At 39.4% G+C, this 15,453-nt stretch overlaps 2 protein-coding genes across 4 annotated transcripts; one reads left to right on the plus strand and one right to left on the minus strand.

Moving 5' to 3' along the window:
• Positions 1-1,187: 1,187 nt before the first annotated feature.
• Positions 1,188-11,476, minus strand: rrp9 (ribosomal RNA processing 9, U3 small nucleolar RNA binding protein). 2 transcript variants are annotated; one of them, XM_088090058.1, is made up of 15 exons: positions 11,248-11,476; positions 9,443-9,537; positions 9,223-9,335; positions 9,067-9,134; positions 8,201-8,242; positions 7,958-8,084; positions 7,666-7,790; positions 7,482-7,574; positions 7,275-7,375; positions 7,048-7,182; positions 3,877-3,939; positions 3,600-3,757; positions 3,270-3,349; positions 3,053-3,126; positions 1,188-1,338 (listed from the first exon to the last, which is right to left on the minus strand). In XM_088090058.1, exons 1-15 carry the CDS (start codon positions 11,329-11,331, stop codon positions 1,236-1,238), a joined length of 1,461 nt encoding a protein of 486 aa, XP_087946184.1. In that variant the 5' UTR covers positions 11,332-11,476; the 3' UTR covers positions 1,188-1,235. The 2 variants fall into 2 exon arrangements, with proteins under 2 accessions (XP_087946184.1, XP_087946187.1); XM_088090061.1 differs by having other exon boundaries at positions 3,612-3,757; positions 11,248-11,475.
• Positions 11,477-11,722: 246 nt separating this feature from the next.
• LOC121952510 (uncharacterized) lies at positions 11,723-15,329 on the plus strand. 2 transcript variants are annotated; one of them, XM_088090072.1, is made up of 6 exons: positions 11,723-11,913; positions 12,209-12,380; positions 12,475-12,631; positions 13,762-13,916; positions 14,175-14,403; positions 14,518-15,329. In XM_088090072.1, the coding sequence occupies exons 2-6, from the start codon at positions 12,225-12,227 to the stop codon at positions 14,718-14,720; spliced, it is 900 nt and encodes a 299-aa protein (XP_087946198.1). In that variant the 5' UTR covers positions 11,723-11,913; positions 12,209-12,224; the 3' UTR covers positions 14,721-15,329. The 2 variants fall into 2 exon arrangements, with proteins under 2 accessions (XP_087946198.1, XP_042355185.1); XM_042499251.2 differs by having other exon boundaries at positions 11,730-11,913; positions 13,762-13,934.
• Positions 15,330-15,453: the final 124 nt, after the last annotated feature.

Here is a 15,453-nt window from a genome sequence, read left to right on the forward strand (position 1 = left end):
CCTGTTTCAGGACCATTTCACCTCATTTATTGGCCAAAACGACACATCCACTCAACTTTGAAATCACTGTCTAAACTGTATGAATCTACAAATTATTTTTTACGACATAAATAAAATAAAATGTTTCTAATAAGACTCAAACTGCCAACCTCTCATACCATATCCTCATCTTTAGTCCACTGAGCTACATTTCCAGACAGATTATTGCATTTAATCGACTTCTATTTCTGCTTATTAGCAGCGGTGACATCTGTCAAAAGCTCATCTGATATGTGAGTCAGGCCGTTAATCAACCAAGTTCTTGGCAGGGAAAATTCCGTATTCAGTATATGAAAATTCAGGAGACAAGGAGACAAGGTTTTTTTAAACTGTTTTAAGTCTTCGTTGCACGTTACATCAACAATGATTTATATCAGCAGAGCAGACATATCAGCTGCTAATTTATTTATGCCATGAAAGTCCAATGTCACCTATCCCAGATAAGACTTAAACCCGCAACCTCAGACACACTAAGCGACTGCTTTACACACTCAGCCAAACCTCTGGACACTTTGTAACTTTTCGACGTTCCCTTTAGCTCAGCATCAGCATTGACATTTGTGGAAAACTCAACTGATATACGAGTCAAGCCGAAAACCAACTAAGTTCTTGGCAGGGAAAATTCAGTATTCAGTGCAGGAGACAATTGTGTGGTTTTTTTAACAGTTGATATAGTCATCGTTGACTGTATCAACAGAGCAGACAGATATATTAGCTGATATTTCATTTATGCCATGAAAGTCAAATGTCACCTGTCCAAGATAAGAGTTGTACCAACAACCTCAGGCAAACTAACTGCCTGTTACCTCCCTTACCCACTGAGCTAAACCTCCTGCAATGCTAGGTGCTCAGGCCCTAATAAAAATACAAGTTTGAATCATTGAATGGTAAGAAATGAGTCTAGGTCAGCGCAGAAAGCTTTTACCAATGCCTACAATACAGCCTTTTCTCACTTTTGGCCCAATCCAGGAACAGCCCACCTTGCACATGCTGACAACTCCTTCACTCAAGCTGTTAAAATTCTTAAAAAAAAATAAAATCACAGGAGAGACTCACAGTGAACACCTGTATAAACATATCACAGTGGGTGGTTTTAAAATTCAGATTTTTTTTCTCAAAAGGAGTAAAAATAAAAACATCTTACAAGGGAAGATTTTAAACCTTTAATTTACAAATAATAGTCACTTAACAGTCCATTAATCACCGAGCTTGGTTTCCTCTGGATTTGGAGGTTTCCTTTTGAGAGGAATAATATAGATCCCATTCTTGGCCTCATTCAGTCTCCACCATCGGCCCAGCCTGCAGAAGAAGAAACATAGCATCAATAGTAAGAAAGAAAAAACCTACATCCAATTCCAAAAAAGGACAAAAAGAGGGAGAAAATAATCTTGTGATCCTCAGCCTTTTCTCATATCAGAATTTAATGCTATATTAATCACAAAACAACCAAGTCATAGTACAGCATGACTTCCAAAGTAATATAAAAAAGTCATATTATAGTACACTGTTTCTGAAATGATGGTACACATACCCCTGGGGGTACTACAGTATGGCGTTTTATTCACGCTATATTATGATGTTTTTGGCCATTTTATCCACATTGCATACCATGACATGCTACTTTCATTTTTTGGACATGTCAGATTTTGACATTTTTCACCCATACTATAATATAGCATTTTCAGTCATTTTTCGGACTAGTCATATTATGATGTTTTTGGACTTTTGTGTGACATTTGACGTGTCTCGACATGCTTTTTATATGGTTTTCAGCTGTTTTTTGAACATGTCATATTTTGACATTTTTCACCATACTATAGTATGATATTTACGGTCAATTTTTCGACATGGTATATCATGCTGTTTTCTATACTATGACGTATCTCGACATGCTTTTTTATGCGGGTTTTAAGCTGTTTTGACATTTGTTGCCATTTCAGTCAATTTTTCGACATGTTATATTATGATGTTTTTGGACGTTTTTTCAACCAGGGGTACATGTAACTCCAGGGGTAAGTGAGATTTTTAGAAGCATTTAAAAAAATAGCAGTCATGAATAACTCCTAAAAAATAATTCTATTATAAAAAGCCCAATTAAAATATAAATCTAAGTACACAAACTGATTTGTATACTTAATATTCAATTTCAGTTAAGTGATGCTTATTAAAACTTCTTATGCATTAAGAATTGTATGATGGCAAAAGAAATGATTTGCCATGAATTTAGTCATGGATTCTTAACATTTAAAATGTTTAAAATGAGTTTTTTGCTGTAGTGTTGCTACAGTATGTCATCCAATATAACATCAAGAAGTCATACTATTGAGCGTCATCCAAAATTGCATAAAAATGTCATACTGTGGTATGTCTTCCAAAATAGCATAAAATGTCATACTAAAGAATGTCGTCCAAAATAGAATAAAAAATTAATACTATAGTATGTCATCCAAAAACAACAGAAAAAAAATAATTCTACAGTATGTTCTTCAAAATAGCATCAAAAAGTCAAAGTATAGTATGTCATCCAAAATAGTATTAACAAAAATCACAGTAGAGCATTTTGGACAAAATGGCATACTATATAAAGTATATTGTTTAAAATACCATTAAAAAGTCATACTACTGTATTTCTTCAAGTATGGCATAAAAAGTCAACCCTGGCCTGACTTCAGTGCGAGAGCCACTAAGTAAATTTCTTTCAAAATTTTTTGCCATTATTTTGAGATTTCACAATGCAACATCAGATGAAAAGTATTCAAAAAAATCAATTTTTCATGTCTGAAATATTTTAAAGACATTTTAATACTAATCATGGCCTTATTATTCGATTAATGATTTAAATTCCCTTAATGACTCTAAGACCTGCCGAAACCATGTGTGACAGAGGCTGAGACATGGATTAACACTGCCATCTATTGGACACATCATCCGCTGTGCCTGAACCTGCACTGCCACAAGTTGGTAGGACTTGTACAGACAGTTTCTATGGAAACATGATCATTAGTTCAGTTACCTGTGCTCCTGTCCAACTCCTGCCACCAAGAACTGACCGGAGCTCGAAAACTTCAGACTGTTGACAAAACCAGACTGGGAGAGAGCACAGAAGAAGAGACACAGTCAGACACATTGAGAGGCATAAATTTAAATGTAAATAATGTGTACAAGCGGCTAACAAAACATGTTATGTAAATGTGACCTTTTTCAAACAAGAGGAGGAAGTAAGAGCCTACCACTGGTACACTGAAGAGAGGCTCCAGCCCACGGTAATTTGGACCACACTTCCACAGCTGCACCTGTGAGTTGTGTGAACCTGTGCAGAATAACCGTTATAACTTTATTACACAGAAGACTGTGTGAAGTACACCTAAGCTAAACATCAAAAAATCAACTGTTCTATTCATGAGTGTGCAAGACATTTAATCAGGACCATGTTTATTAATTATATTGATTTAATTTGCATTCATACACGAAAACTGTGAAAAGGTTTTATTTAAAGTGTTGCACACACAAAATTATAAATGCATGTGTGATAATAAAAAGCTGGTAAGGAGGACTCTCACAGCCAGAGGCACCTGAGGCGACGGTATCTGAGTTCTGAAGCGCTGCAACCGAAGCGACCCAATGAGGCTGCTCCAGCCCTGCGTCACCATGGCAACCGTGAGCCTGCTTCACTGTGCTGAGAGGCTTCTTCTTGTTGACACTCCACAGAGACACAGAGCTGAGGTCATTCAGAAAATTGAGAGGGGCCACGGAGGAGAAACATGAATGAATCTGTTTAAACTATTAGGTAACAGTAAAACTGAGACAATATGAATGTAAAAGCTGCAACTGTCTCACCCATCATCAGCTCCGGTTATCATGTGTTCCTCATTTATGAGCTGGATACAATCGATTGAACCCCTGTAGGAAGACAAAGTCATAGATTAAGTTAGATTTTCTGTCTGCTCACAGAGCTGTATGGCATATAGTTAAAACGGAATACATTTTTGTGTACTAAAATCCATTCTGTTGGGGATTTTGGAGAATCAAATAAAACTATTCTGTTAACCTAGAATTTGTAGGATTGTTGATAAAAGCCACTGGACATAAAAAAAGAATGTAGAATGCAAAATAGGAGTCACAACATAACCTCAAAACACATTAAATTTCCCTTTCTTCACATTCTGAGAACCTTAACTTTACTATATATTCTGCCGTGCTTGGGTCCAGGTCTTTAAATCCTCCCAAATCACCAAGCTGAATGATTCATCTGGCATTGTGACATGAAACAGTACTTTAACAGGGTGACTAACAGACTTCAGGAACTATTTGCTCTTGAGGTATTTGTTTATTAGATATTTTTCCAGCAGGTTTCTCTTCAAGAGGGTGACTGGCGCCACTGTCAAGTTATGCACTGGAACCAATGAGGAGTAATAACTACAATAGTGACCACTATAAAGAAAATGGACACTGCGAATAAGGCTGTTGTTGATTATTTTCTTAATTAATGGATTAGTTGATTGGTCTAAAATTGTCAGAAAATGGCTAGAAATGTTGATCAGAATTTCACTAAGCCCAAGATAATGTTCTATAGTCAATATACAGACTTAAAGCATATATATATATATATATGAGCTACCACCTTATCATGGTGAAGGGGTTTGTGTGTCCCAGTGATCCTGGGAGCTCAGTTGTCGGGGGCTTTATGCCCCTGGTAGGGTCCCCCATAGCAAATAGGTCTTATGGGGAGGGACCAGACAAAGCGGACCCCTTCTGATGAATACAAAAAATTGTTTGAAGTTTCCCTCGCCCGGACACGGGTCAACGGGGCCCCCCCTGGAGCCAGGCCTGGGGGTGGGGCTCGATGGCTCGAAGAGGCGACGTGGGACCTCGGGTGCTGTGTGAGTTGGGCGGCAGCCAAAGGCAGGGACCTTGATGGCCCGATCCTCGGCTGCAGAAGCTAGCTCTAGGGACGTGGAATGTCACCTCTCTGGTGGGAAGGAGCCTGAGCTGGTGCACGAGGTTGAGAAGTTCCGACCAGATATAGTCGGCCTCACCTTGACACATAGCATGGGCTCCAGAACTAGTCTTCTCGAGAGGGGTTGGACTCTCTTCCACTCTGGAGTTGCCACTGGTGAGAAGCGCCAGGCAGGGGCGGCAAAACTTATTGCCCCCCGGCTTGGTGCCTATACGTTAGAGTTTACCCCGGTGAATGAGAGGGTAGCCTCCCTCCGCCTTCAGGTGGGGGGACGGATCCTGACTGATGTTTGTGCCTATGGTCCAAATGGCAGCTCAGAGTATCCACCCTTTTTGGAGTCCTTAGAGGGGATGTTGGAGTGTGCTCCTTCTGGGGACTCCCTCGTTATGCTGGGGGACTTCAACGCTCATGTTGGCAACAACAGTGAGACCTGGAGAGGCGTGATCGGGAGGAATGGCCCCCCCGATCTGAACCTGAGTGGTGTTTTGTTATTGGACTTCTGTGCTCGCCACAGATTGTCCATGACAGACACCATGTTCAAGCATAGGGGTGTCCATATGCGAATTTGGAATCGGGACACACTAGGCCGCAGTTCGATGATCGATTTTTTAGTCGTATCGTCTGACTTGCGGCCGCATGTCTTGGGCCTGTCAAACTCGGGTGGAGAGAGGGACAGAGCTGTCAACCGATCACCACCTGGTGGTGAGTTGGCTCCGATGGTGGGGGAGGATGCCAGTCAGACTGGGCAGACCCAAATGCATTGTGAGGGTCTGCTGGGAACCTCTAGCAGTCTCTCGTCAGAAGGAGCTTCAATTTCCACCTCCGGGAGAGCTTCGACCATGTCCCGGGGGAGGCAGGGGACATTGAGTCCAAGTGGGCCGTGTTCTGTGCCTCCGTTGCTGAGGCGGCCAACCGGTGCTGTGGCGGCAAAACCCAAACCCCTTGGTGGGCACCAGCGGTGAGAGATGCCCTCAAGCTGAAGGAGGAGTCCTATTGGGCCTTCTTGGCCTGTGGGACTCTGGAGGCAGCAGACAGACGGACTCTTACAGACGAACTCTGCACCGATCTGTTGAGGTGAAGAGGGAGCTGAGCCGAAAGGCAAAGCTCTCAATTTAGCGGTCGATCGTCGTTCTTACCCTCACCTATGGTCATGAGCTTTGGGTAGTGACTGAAAGAGCAAGATCGCAGGTACAAGCGGCCGAAATGAGCTTCCTCTGTAGGGTGGCTGGGCTATGTCTATGGGCTATGTCTCTTAGCTGGGAACACCTCGGGATCCCCCAGGAACAGCTGGACGAAGTGGCCGGGGAGAGGGAAGTCTGGGATTCCCTGCTCAGGCTGCTGCCCCCACGACCCGACTCCAGATAAGTGGAAGAAAATGGATGGATGGATGGATGGATTGATTGATATAATATATATACTGACACACACACACACACACACATATATATATATATATATATATATATATATATATATATATATATATATATATATATATATATATATATATATATATATATAGTTGCACTGGTCTGAAAGTTTCTTATTTTGTCACCTCACAACATTTTGATTGTTTTAACCCGTTGAAACCTCGAGCAAACTGCTTTATTTCTTTCAAAAACAAATAAAGAATGCATACATTACAAAAAAGCGACCTGAAATTTGGTTTAAAAAAAAGAATACAGATTAAAAAAAGGTAACAAAACAAAAATATATAATATTATGACTAAAAATTATAAACAGAGTTCTCTGGACATTTTCCCTATTTATTTAAAATAATTATCACCTTCTAATGATTTCTCCCTCCATCTCTTTCTTTTTATTCTAAAAGTAATTTTCAGGTAATCCTGTTATTTTTTCCAATTTCTGGCAATTTGAAGGACATCTTACCAAATTGCTCAATTTTAAGAGACTTAAAAAGTTTTAAAATGTGTCTCTTTGTAAATAAGTGTGCAGCATATGGATCTGATGGCAGAACAAATCTGAATTCAAAGGAGAAAAGGCAATACAAAAAACCCCCAAAAAACAGCAGAGGAAACAGACAGACTCACTCGTGACCGTGGAACACCAGCTGAGATTCTTCAGCTATCTTCCACACCCTCACAGACCGGTCCCTTCCTCCTGCAGTCACACAGCGCTCGCGGCTCAGGCTGTCCAAACCCGTGATGGCGTCCTGATGCCCAAAGCTAAAGAAGGTCACAATCACAGTTAAAATCAAACTTTCAAGACTAACAGGTCTTTGGCTGGGAGATCAATGATTTTTTGATTAGTTACTTACAGAGTTTCCACGTATGCATTCTCATCCACATTCCACACCTTTACTGAGCGATCGTGAGAGGCACTATACAGATCATGAGTTCCCTTCCTGAATGAGAGACCCTGAGAAAGAAAATGCATTTAATAGCACTCACGGGAGGACCTCAGAGCTGGAGTATCTGCACAACTGCCAAGATAAAAAAATGAAAGATAAATATGGAGAACGTACCGACACGGGGCCTTTGTGTCCTGTGAATTTATATAGATGTTTACATGTTTCTGCATCCCAGATCATGATCAGTTTGTTCATGTCTCCAGTGGCCTAAAAGATATCAAGAATCAGGCTTCTGTTATAAATATAAGCTGCATTTTGGCAAACTACGGTCAGAAGCAGGATACACTGAGAGACTTACCAAGTATTTTCCATCTGACGATATGGCCATACACAAGATATGGGCTGTATGTCCAACATGCCGATCCTCTGTACCTTTCCTTCCACCAGGTATCGTGTGCACTTTCTTCCCACTCTCAACATCCCCTGAAGATTTAAGAAAACGCTGAGTGGAAATTCCCAAATCAGACCTTTGCTAGCTTCAGCAACAACTCAACTTCCATTTTTTAATTAGTTTATCCCCTACCTCATTTTTCATGTATACTTTTCTGAAAACAAAACAAAGGATTTTCAGGATTTGAATGTACACTAACATTTAATGATGGAGCAGTCTTTGGCAGCAGAAAAGATGTACTTCTCATCAGAGCTGATGACCAGACAGGTAATTGGAAGTTTGTGTCCTCTCAACATCCTGATCTCTGAAGAATCCGGTGGCAAGAGCTAAAAAGACAGAATAAAATTTAAATAAGAGTCAGTCTGGTTATAAACAGATATTTTTTCCCTAAGAATACTGGAAATGTTGGGGATATTGAAGGGATGTACATTCCCATGCTTACATCTTTGGCAATCAGCCGCTGAAGCTTTCCTTTCTGCTCAAGCTGAGGGGAAAATCACATACATAGCAAGATTAATAACATAGACCTGTGCATATGATCTAACAGATTAAACAAAAATAAAGACTTGGTTTAAAGCTGGGCAAACACTGCACAATCTGAGTATGTTTCTGACTTGATCTTAGATCTGCAAAACTCATTTTAAAGTCAGACAGAATATTCTGCTTTGCTGGGTGTTGTTTGCTATGCACTTTACAAGGGGAGTGAGGATTAACACAATAATGTCAGAGCCCAAAAAACACCTAATACTGTATGGCAGAATAAACAGTCTCTGATGCTTCAAAAGAGCAGACAATGTCAAACACATTGGTTTCATTGTGATTCAGTGCTTCAGAGAGGTTCTCCCATCACAAGCAGCAGTACTTTAATCAGCCATAACAAGTGTCTGCAGATTGTTTTCTCCGGCTGCATTTAGCTCAAACAATCTCCATCGCACATAGAGAAAGACAGTCTACAAGCAGCCACTTAACATATGAGTGAATATAGTGAAAGACACTTAACATATTGTTGCAAATACTATTAAATGAATCTGAATCAGTCGAGGATATTGCGATTTGTTTCTGCTGTGAGGTGCACTCATCTGGATTATAGTAGGTGCTCAGTAAGATTATAGTGCTTACAGTCATCCAATCATCAAATTGATACTACACCATCACTAAACTAAACTAAACTTAACTAAACTGTAAAAGTTCAGGGCTGGTGGTTCTCTGAAACTGGATTATAAAAAGTGACGGGGTCATTTCTGTGTCCACAGGGAGAAAAAAACCCCCAAAACACTCTTGTCTTGTGTGCTTGATTATCGCTCTTACCACTTCTTCTTGAAGTCTCCCAGCAATCAAATCGGTCTCAAAGGAGTCTTCTTCTGCCTTCTCTTCCTCTGATGAGATCAGATTACATAATAAATACACACAGTCACATACTTTTATGTTATACACATTTATGCTGTATGGATATAACATGCTTACCTTCTTCCTTTAGCTGTTGGAGGTACAGTTTGGCTAATCTAAGCTTCTTTTCCTGTGGTGTTTCCTCATAATCAATTTCCTCATTGGACTGTCTTTTCCTGGAAACTACAGGGCTGAGCAACAAGACACAAAATCACAACTGCTGGGTAAATTATGTGCTTTAAAGGACTATAAAGTGGTCATCAATGCATGAGCCCGACTGAGCACATCAGAAATTAACCTCTCTGTCTCAGAGTCGCTGGAGATCTCTTCGTTGTGTTTGGAGTTGGGTTTCTTGCCTCGTGGTTTGTTCTTTCCGCCCGAGTCCCCATCACCCTGCAGCAGGAGAAAGAAAATGGAGGGTTTGTAATAGCATACAATGAAGTCGACATGGCGACTGAAATCGTGTAAAAGGTGTTAGAACAGAAGATGACAGTGAAGGAGACAATAACAACATTCAATATTTTTTTTTCATGAATCTTGATCTCAAGCTGCTTCTGCAAATGTTCTATTAGATTTAAGTCTGGTGATTGACTGGGACAATGCAACATCTTTGTTATCCTTTTAATAACTAACTGAAAGTCTCCTATGCAGTATATGTTTGATTGTTATCCTGCTGGAAGGTCCACCTGCATCTGATCCTAACCGTCCTGGTGGATAGCAACGGATTGTTCCCAAGAATTTTCCAGTACATGACACAATTCATCTTTCTTTTGATAATTTGGATTATGCTGGTACCATGAGAAGAGAAACAGCCCCACACCATGATGCTTTCACCCTCACAGTACACTGTAGCTATGGTCACATGACGAGTCATTTCTCCTCCAAATATGAACGCCACACCATGTTCTCCCATTATCTACACCATTCTCATTATGTTGTGTAACAAACTCAAAATAAGCTTTTGGGCAACAATATGATGAAGCATGTTTGAAGGAGGAATGGCTCTGCATATGACCTTACAAACACCATAACTACATGGTAGTTTGAAGGTGGAAGGATCATGGTTTGGGGCTGTTTCTCTTCTCATGGTACCAGCAGAATCTAGATTATCAAAGGGAAGATGAATGTAGAAAGAAATTTCTTGAGAAGAGTCTGGTGCAATCCACCAGGACAGCAAGAATGAGATGCAGGTGGACTTTCCAGCAGGACAATGATCAAAAAGGATGAGATGCTATTGAGGCTCACTCAGCAACAGGGAATCAGAGACAGCTCTGTGCACATCTTCACAAAGACATGGTTAACTCCTAATAACCCGGATCAAGCTATTGCACTGGGTGGGCGGACCTTGTTCAGAGCTGACAGGACACAACCCTCCGATGAAAATTCAAAAAATGCACTGCAGGGATTGTATGATGCCATCAGCAGCAACATGCCCAAGAAACTTAGAAGCTGGCATAGCAAACAAAGGCTTCTTCACCAAGTATTAAATACATTTCAATTATTGTCTCCAATACTTATCTCCTGTCCCATCTCATTGAAACTAATTACAACTAATCTCATATTTACCAAAGTTAAATCACAAAAGAAGTAATCTAGGGTAACTTTTCATATAGGTCTAAACCGTGGTTTTTACACACACACACACACAAAGGAGGAAAAAACTGCTTAATATAAGGAACATAGACATTAGGAAAAGCTACTTAAAATAAAAGAAAAAAATATTATATGTAATTTTGTTTCTTAATCTTCAATATGCAATAATACCAAAAATTATAAACCTATTATCCCCAGCTTTTTTCCTGGACAGGTTGCTCATTGCCTTTTTCCTATGTTTTGAAAGAAATCACACTAAGTTGCTGAGGTTTCAAAGGGTTGAACAACAGCCAAAATATTATGTACTCTAAACTTTTCCAAAACAGTTTGTTCATTTCAAACCTTTCCAGTCCTGACAAACATTTTTTTCATATCATATATAATCTTTCAGGGAATTTCCTGACTTTCGGGACCCAGGTGTTTAACACTAACATCAGTCGCATGTGTCTATTTGCTGGTCAGCTAACGTTATACGTGTTAGCTTACTTGCTAACAGTCCAGCTCACTTACCTTTCGTTTTAGCGCCGCCGTATTTTTCGCCTTTTTGGCTAATTTGGGGTTTTCTTTTGTCTTTATGAAAAAAGATGAAGCCATGGTTAAACGCGACAAGCAGCGTTTAAACGCAAACGATAACTATAGAGAGATATAACTCAACTTTCTAACGCAGCAAGTCAACACTGGACCCACATGGGTTCAGTGCAACCAAACTAGGAAGCTTACGTCATGTCCGAAGACGTGCGCAGATTGGCTGATTTTCACAGTGTCTCCTAAACACCCCGCCTATTGTTACAACTCTGGAATTCTATTGGTCAAATCCAGAGTTTAGAGGAGCAGGAAACTGTACTGGGGTAAAATACTTCCCTCGGGGAATAAGTTTTCGCACCTTTGTTCCGCACATAATTGTAAAAATATAAATTTCGCAACACAGTGCTCTTATACACACGTGTACCATGCACAGTAAAAGATAAACATAGGGGCAGTATTTCACACATATTTAACCTGGGACGTTTCGCGCGGCTGATTAAAATTAGCCATAATTGTAGCAGGATCTATGTACTGTACTACTGCAGTAGTACTACTACTTCCTCTACTACGCAGTATTTGCATTTACTGCGCTGTCTGTCCTCAGTGAGTGTTGGTCACAGTTCACCCGTGAAGTAGAGCTTGAACTGCAAGGTGAGCCTCCTCTGAACCGTCTAACATGACATATATGACATTTGTTTGATTATGTATTGAAAGATAGTTTGTATGACTCAGTGGCTCCAGCTTGAGGCAACCTGGAAGCTAGTAGGAGGGGTTGAGGAGGCAGGGGGAGGGGGATGCGACATGAACTAACTTTACATTTGTGCCTCGAATGACTAGTAAAATACACAAACAGCGTTTAGAAAAAGTTTGACTCAAAGTTTCAGTCAGTCTCGTGCAGAAAAGCTATTTCTAACGTGTCAACTGGTCAAATCTCAACTCTCCTCAGACTCTTTTTTACCTCCATGCCACCCAAGAGAGAAGCAGGAGCGACTCAAACACTACCAGCAGCCAAGATGATAAAAATCGGCTCTGATGCACAGGATTTTGGCTGCGATCCAGTGGAGGATAAGTACAGGTTGGCTGATGAGTCCAGCTACTCACCTTTTCTCAACAATGAGGTAACATGATGCTATTTGCTGTTTAATTGTGCATAAAAACAACAGTTGTTTAACACACTGCTCATGGGAATTGTTTTTTTTTCTCTTCTGGCAGCAAGAAACCATTGAGTTTGATGAAGAAAATATTACAAGCCCAGGCATCAGAACAGACACCATCAGTCTCCTCATGAAAATAGAGCAACTGCAGGCACAACTCAAATATGAACGCAGATGTAGAATTTTGGCTGAGAGAGAGCTGAGGGAGCTGAAAGGTGGGTGGAAAAAGATGACTAATTTATTAACTATTATGCTAATAAAATACCAGTCAAAAACACATAGTCAATTTACTTCATATGGTACACTCTATTGGTAACCAGGGCCCATATTACACACATGTAGGGCTTTTTAAGGTTGACTCTGATCATTTTTAAAGCAAAACAATTCAGACAAATAATAATACATTGCAGGTAATGCATGTCCATAATTTTTGAATAATTTGCAACTGAGCTCCAGTAAAAACTAAAAATAAATACATGAAATGGTTTGTTATTTTTGGATCTAAATAATGGGGTGTTGAAACAATATTTTTAATTTAATTGTTACAAATCCGGTGAAATATTCACAATTAATCACTCTTGTAACCTACAGAGTCTTTAAGTCAGTACAGTACATTTCAGCTTATAATGCAGAGGTTACACATCTGTCTACAGGTAAGCACACCACACCGTATTTCAAGCATGCCATGCCATATTTCAAATGTTAAGTAAAGTAATTGATGAGAAATGAATTAGTATTTACCTGTGTGTCATTTTAACTTTTCTGTCAAGGACATTCCTGCTTCTGCTTGTTTGGTACAGACACCAGAAAAACAAAAACACGTCATCATTTTTATATTTTCTTTTTCAATAAAAAATAATGCCAAAATGTAAATTTACCATACAGTTGTGACTCATATTACAAATGCAGTATGTGTCAAAATAACTGCAAAATGATTGTTTTCATGCAGCCCTAGAAAACAAGGATTTTCCTAACAGTTAATTTCTCTGATGTTTAATCAAGTTTAATTAAAAAACAGAAAAAAAATTATATATATAAGATTAAAAATTGTAGCAAAGTTTAGTTGACTTGTCTGCTTATCGTGTACATCCAAAGTAGAAAACCACAATTTGAGAGATAAAAATATATTTAAGCACTTAAAAAATTAAAAGTAAAATGTGAATTTATTCCGATTTGTATTGGACTCTTATGAGTTTGGCTGTTAGCATGTCAAATGTTATGGGGTTTACCAACTAATTGTCCCTGAGCATGTGCTGTAAACTGCCATTTAATAATTTTAATTAATCTATATATAAACTTGCTCTGTTTCAGCATTTCTAAAGAACTTTGACCCTTTTTTTTACAGAGATGAACACTCTCATGATGCAGATGAGGCACACAGCACATGAGCTGCGAGTCACTTTGGATCACGTTCTCCAGGGAGGCGAGGTGGCACCTTTGCAAAACTCTCAAGATGAAACTGTCTCTTTCCTGGCTGAGCCTGAAGCAGAGATGAGAGAGGTTCATAATATCCCACAAGTCAGTGCTCATACTCCATGTCTTCAAATAACACAATCTTTACAAAATGTTGGGGGGATGGCTTAGTTCACCTAAATTCTGTTATCGTTGGAGCTCTAATCCCATGTCACTTCTCCTGTTTCAAGATTTTGATAGTTTTTAAGTTCATTTAGACAATTTTACAAAGTGGTGGAGTCAAATATAGCCATTAAAGTATCTTAATATGTGTATAACTAGCTTTTCTTTTTTTTTGGACCTTAGGATGATCACAGCTTCCTGTATCTCTCTGAGAATCTTCGAGTACCAAAAAATCTTTACGAGCGCATCGCAGAGATCGCAGACTACAAGAAGTACACGTCAGCACTGCTGATGATACTTTTTGACAGGCAAACATTGGCCACACACTCTCTGCAGGGCCGGAGAAGCACCTTTACTGGAGAAGAAAGCCAGAAGCCTCAACTCCCACCTGATATCTTAAGAAGTATAATTGGTAAGACAGAAAAAGTGTAATATCACTGAATCTTTCAAGCACACCGACCTTCTTCTTGAATTTTATAATGCAAAAATGGATATTGCAAACTTTTTATTATGTGTTTTCTTCCAGATCACGTTGCAGCCAAGTTTGGCATCGATAGCAGCCAAATAAAAACAGCAATCCGCACAAAGTTGAATAACGAGGACAAACTATTAAAGAAGAGACTAGGTTTAACTAAAACTGAAAACAAGGCGATCATTGATCAAAGCTTTTGCCAAGAAACTCCACTCCTGCCTGAAAACGAAGCAATGAGAAATGACTCTCAGTTATAACCCTCTGAGTCCACCTTCATCTGCTCATCACCAGTTTTTCATGTCTGATAGAAATTTGTGACAGGTTGCCTTTTTCAATCCACCTGTAGTTTATTAATTATTATAATCTAGTTCTTGAAGTTAGTATTTTTTTAAACACTGAAGAATTATTATTATTATTATTATTTTTACAACTGTGGTTGTCCAACATGTGGTCAAAGTTAAATCTGGTGACTGAACCAATATGTTAAACAGCACTATAAAATGTGACGTGTGTAATCATCAGTGGTAAAAACAATCACGTGTTCTTATTTAATTTGAGGTAGTGTGGCTGTGTCTAAATAACACGTCAGTGAAGCTGGTCTTTGTCAAACGTTTCTACTTTTCAAGCAGATGGCCTTTGTGTGTTCGAAAGTAGGACATTTAATGTCTCAGATAGTAGGTGCCATTAGTACCCTGTTGTTTATGACAAAACTGTGCACTACACCGAGTGATACTGTGTTCTAGAGTAGTTATTTTGCAGTTGCAAAATATGCTGTAAGTGATAATCTTGCATCCACAGCAGCTATCACATCACTCATCTGTTTGTTGTGCTTCACTATGTAAAGGCCAATAAACCTTTAGAAGCAATATCCTTCTGTTATTCTGTTTTCCTTCAAGGATTAAATGTTTAACAACCTCTTACAGCTAAACACAGATTATGTTAAACCAATCCCACACACATCACACCCATTTTACCTTCTTTACATCTCCT

This window comes from Plectropomus leopardus, chromosome 2, assembly GCF_026936395.1.
Source record: "Plectropomus leopardus strain MGB_pleo_1.0 chromosome 2, ASM2693639v1, whole genome shotgun sequence".
Taxonomy (NCBI): Eukaryota; Metazoa; Chordata; class Actinopteri; order Perciformes; family Serranidae; genus Plectropomus; species Plectropomus leopardus.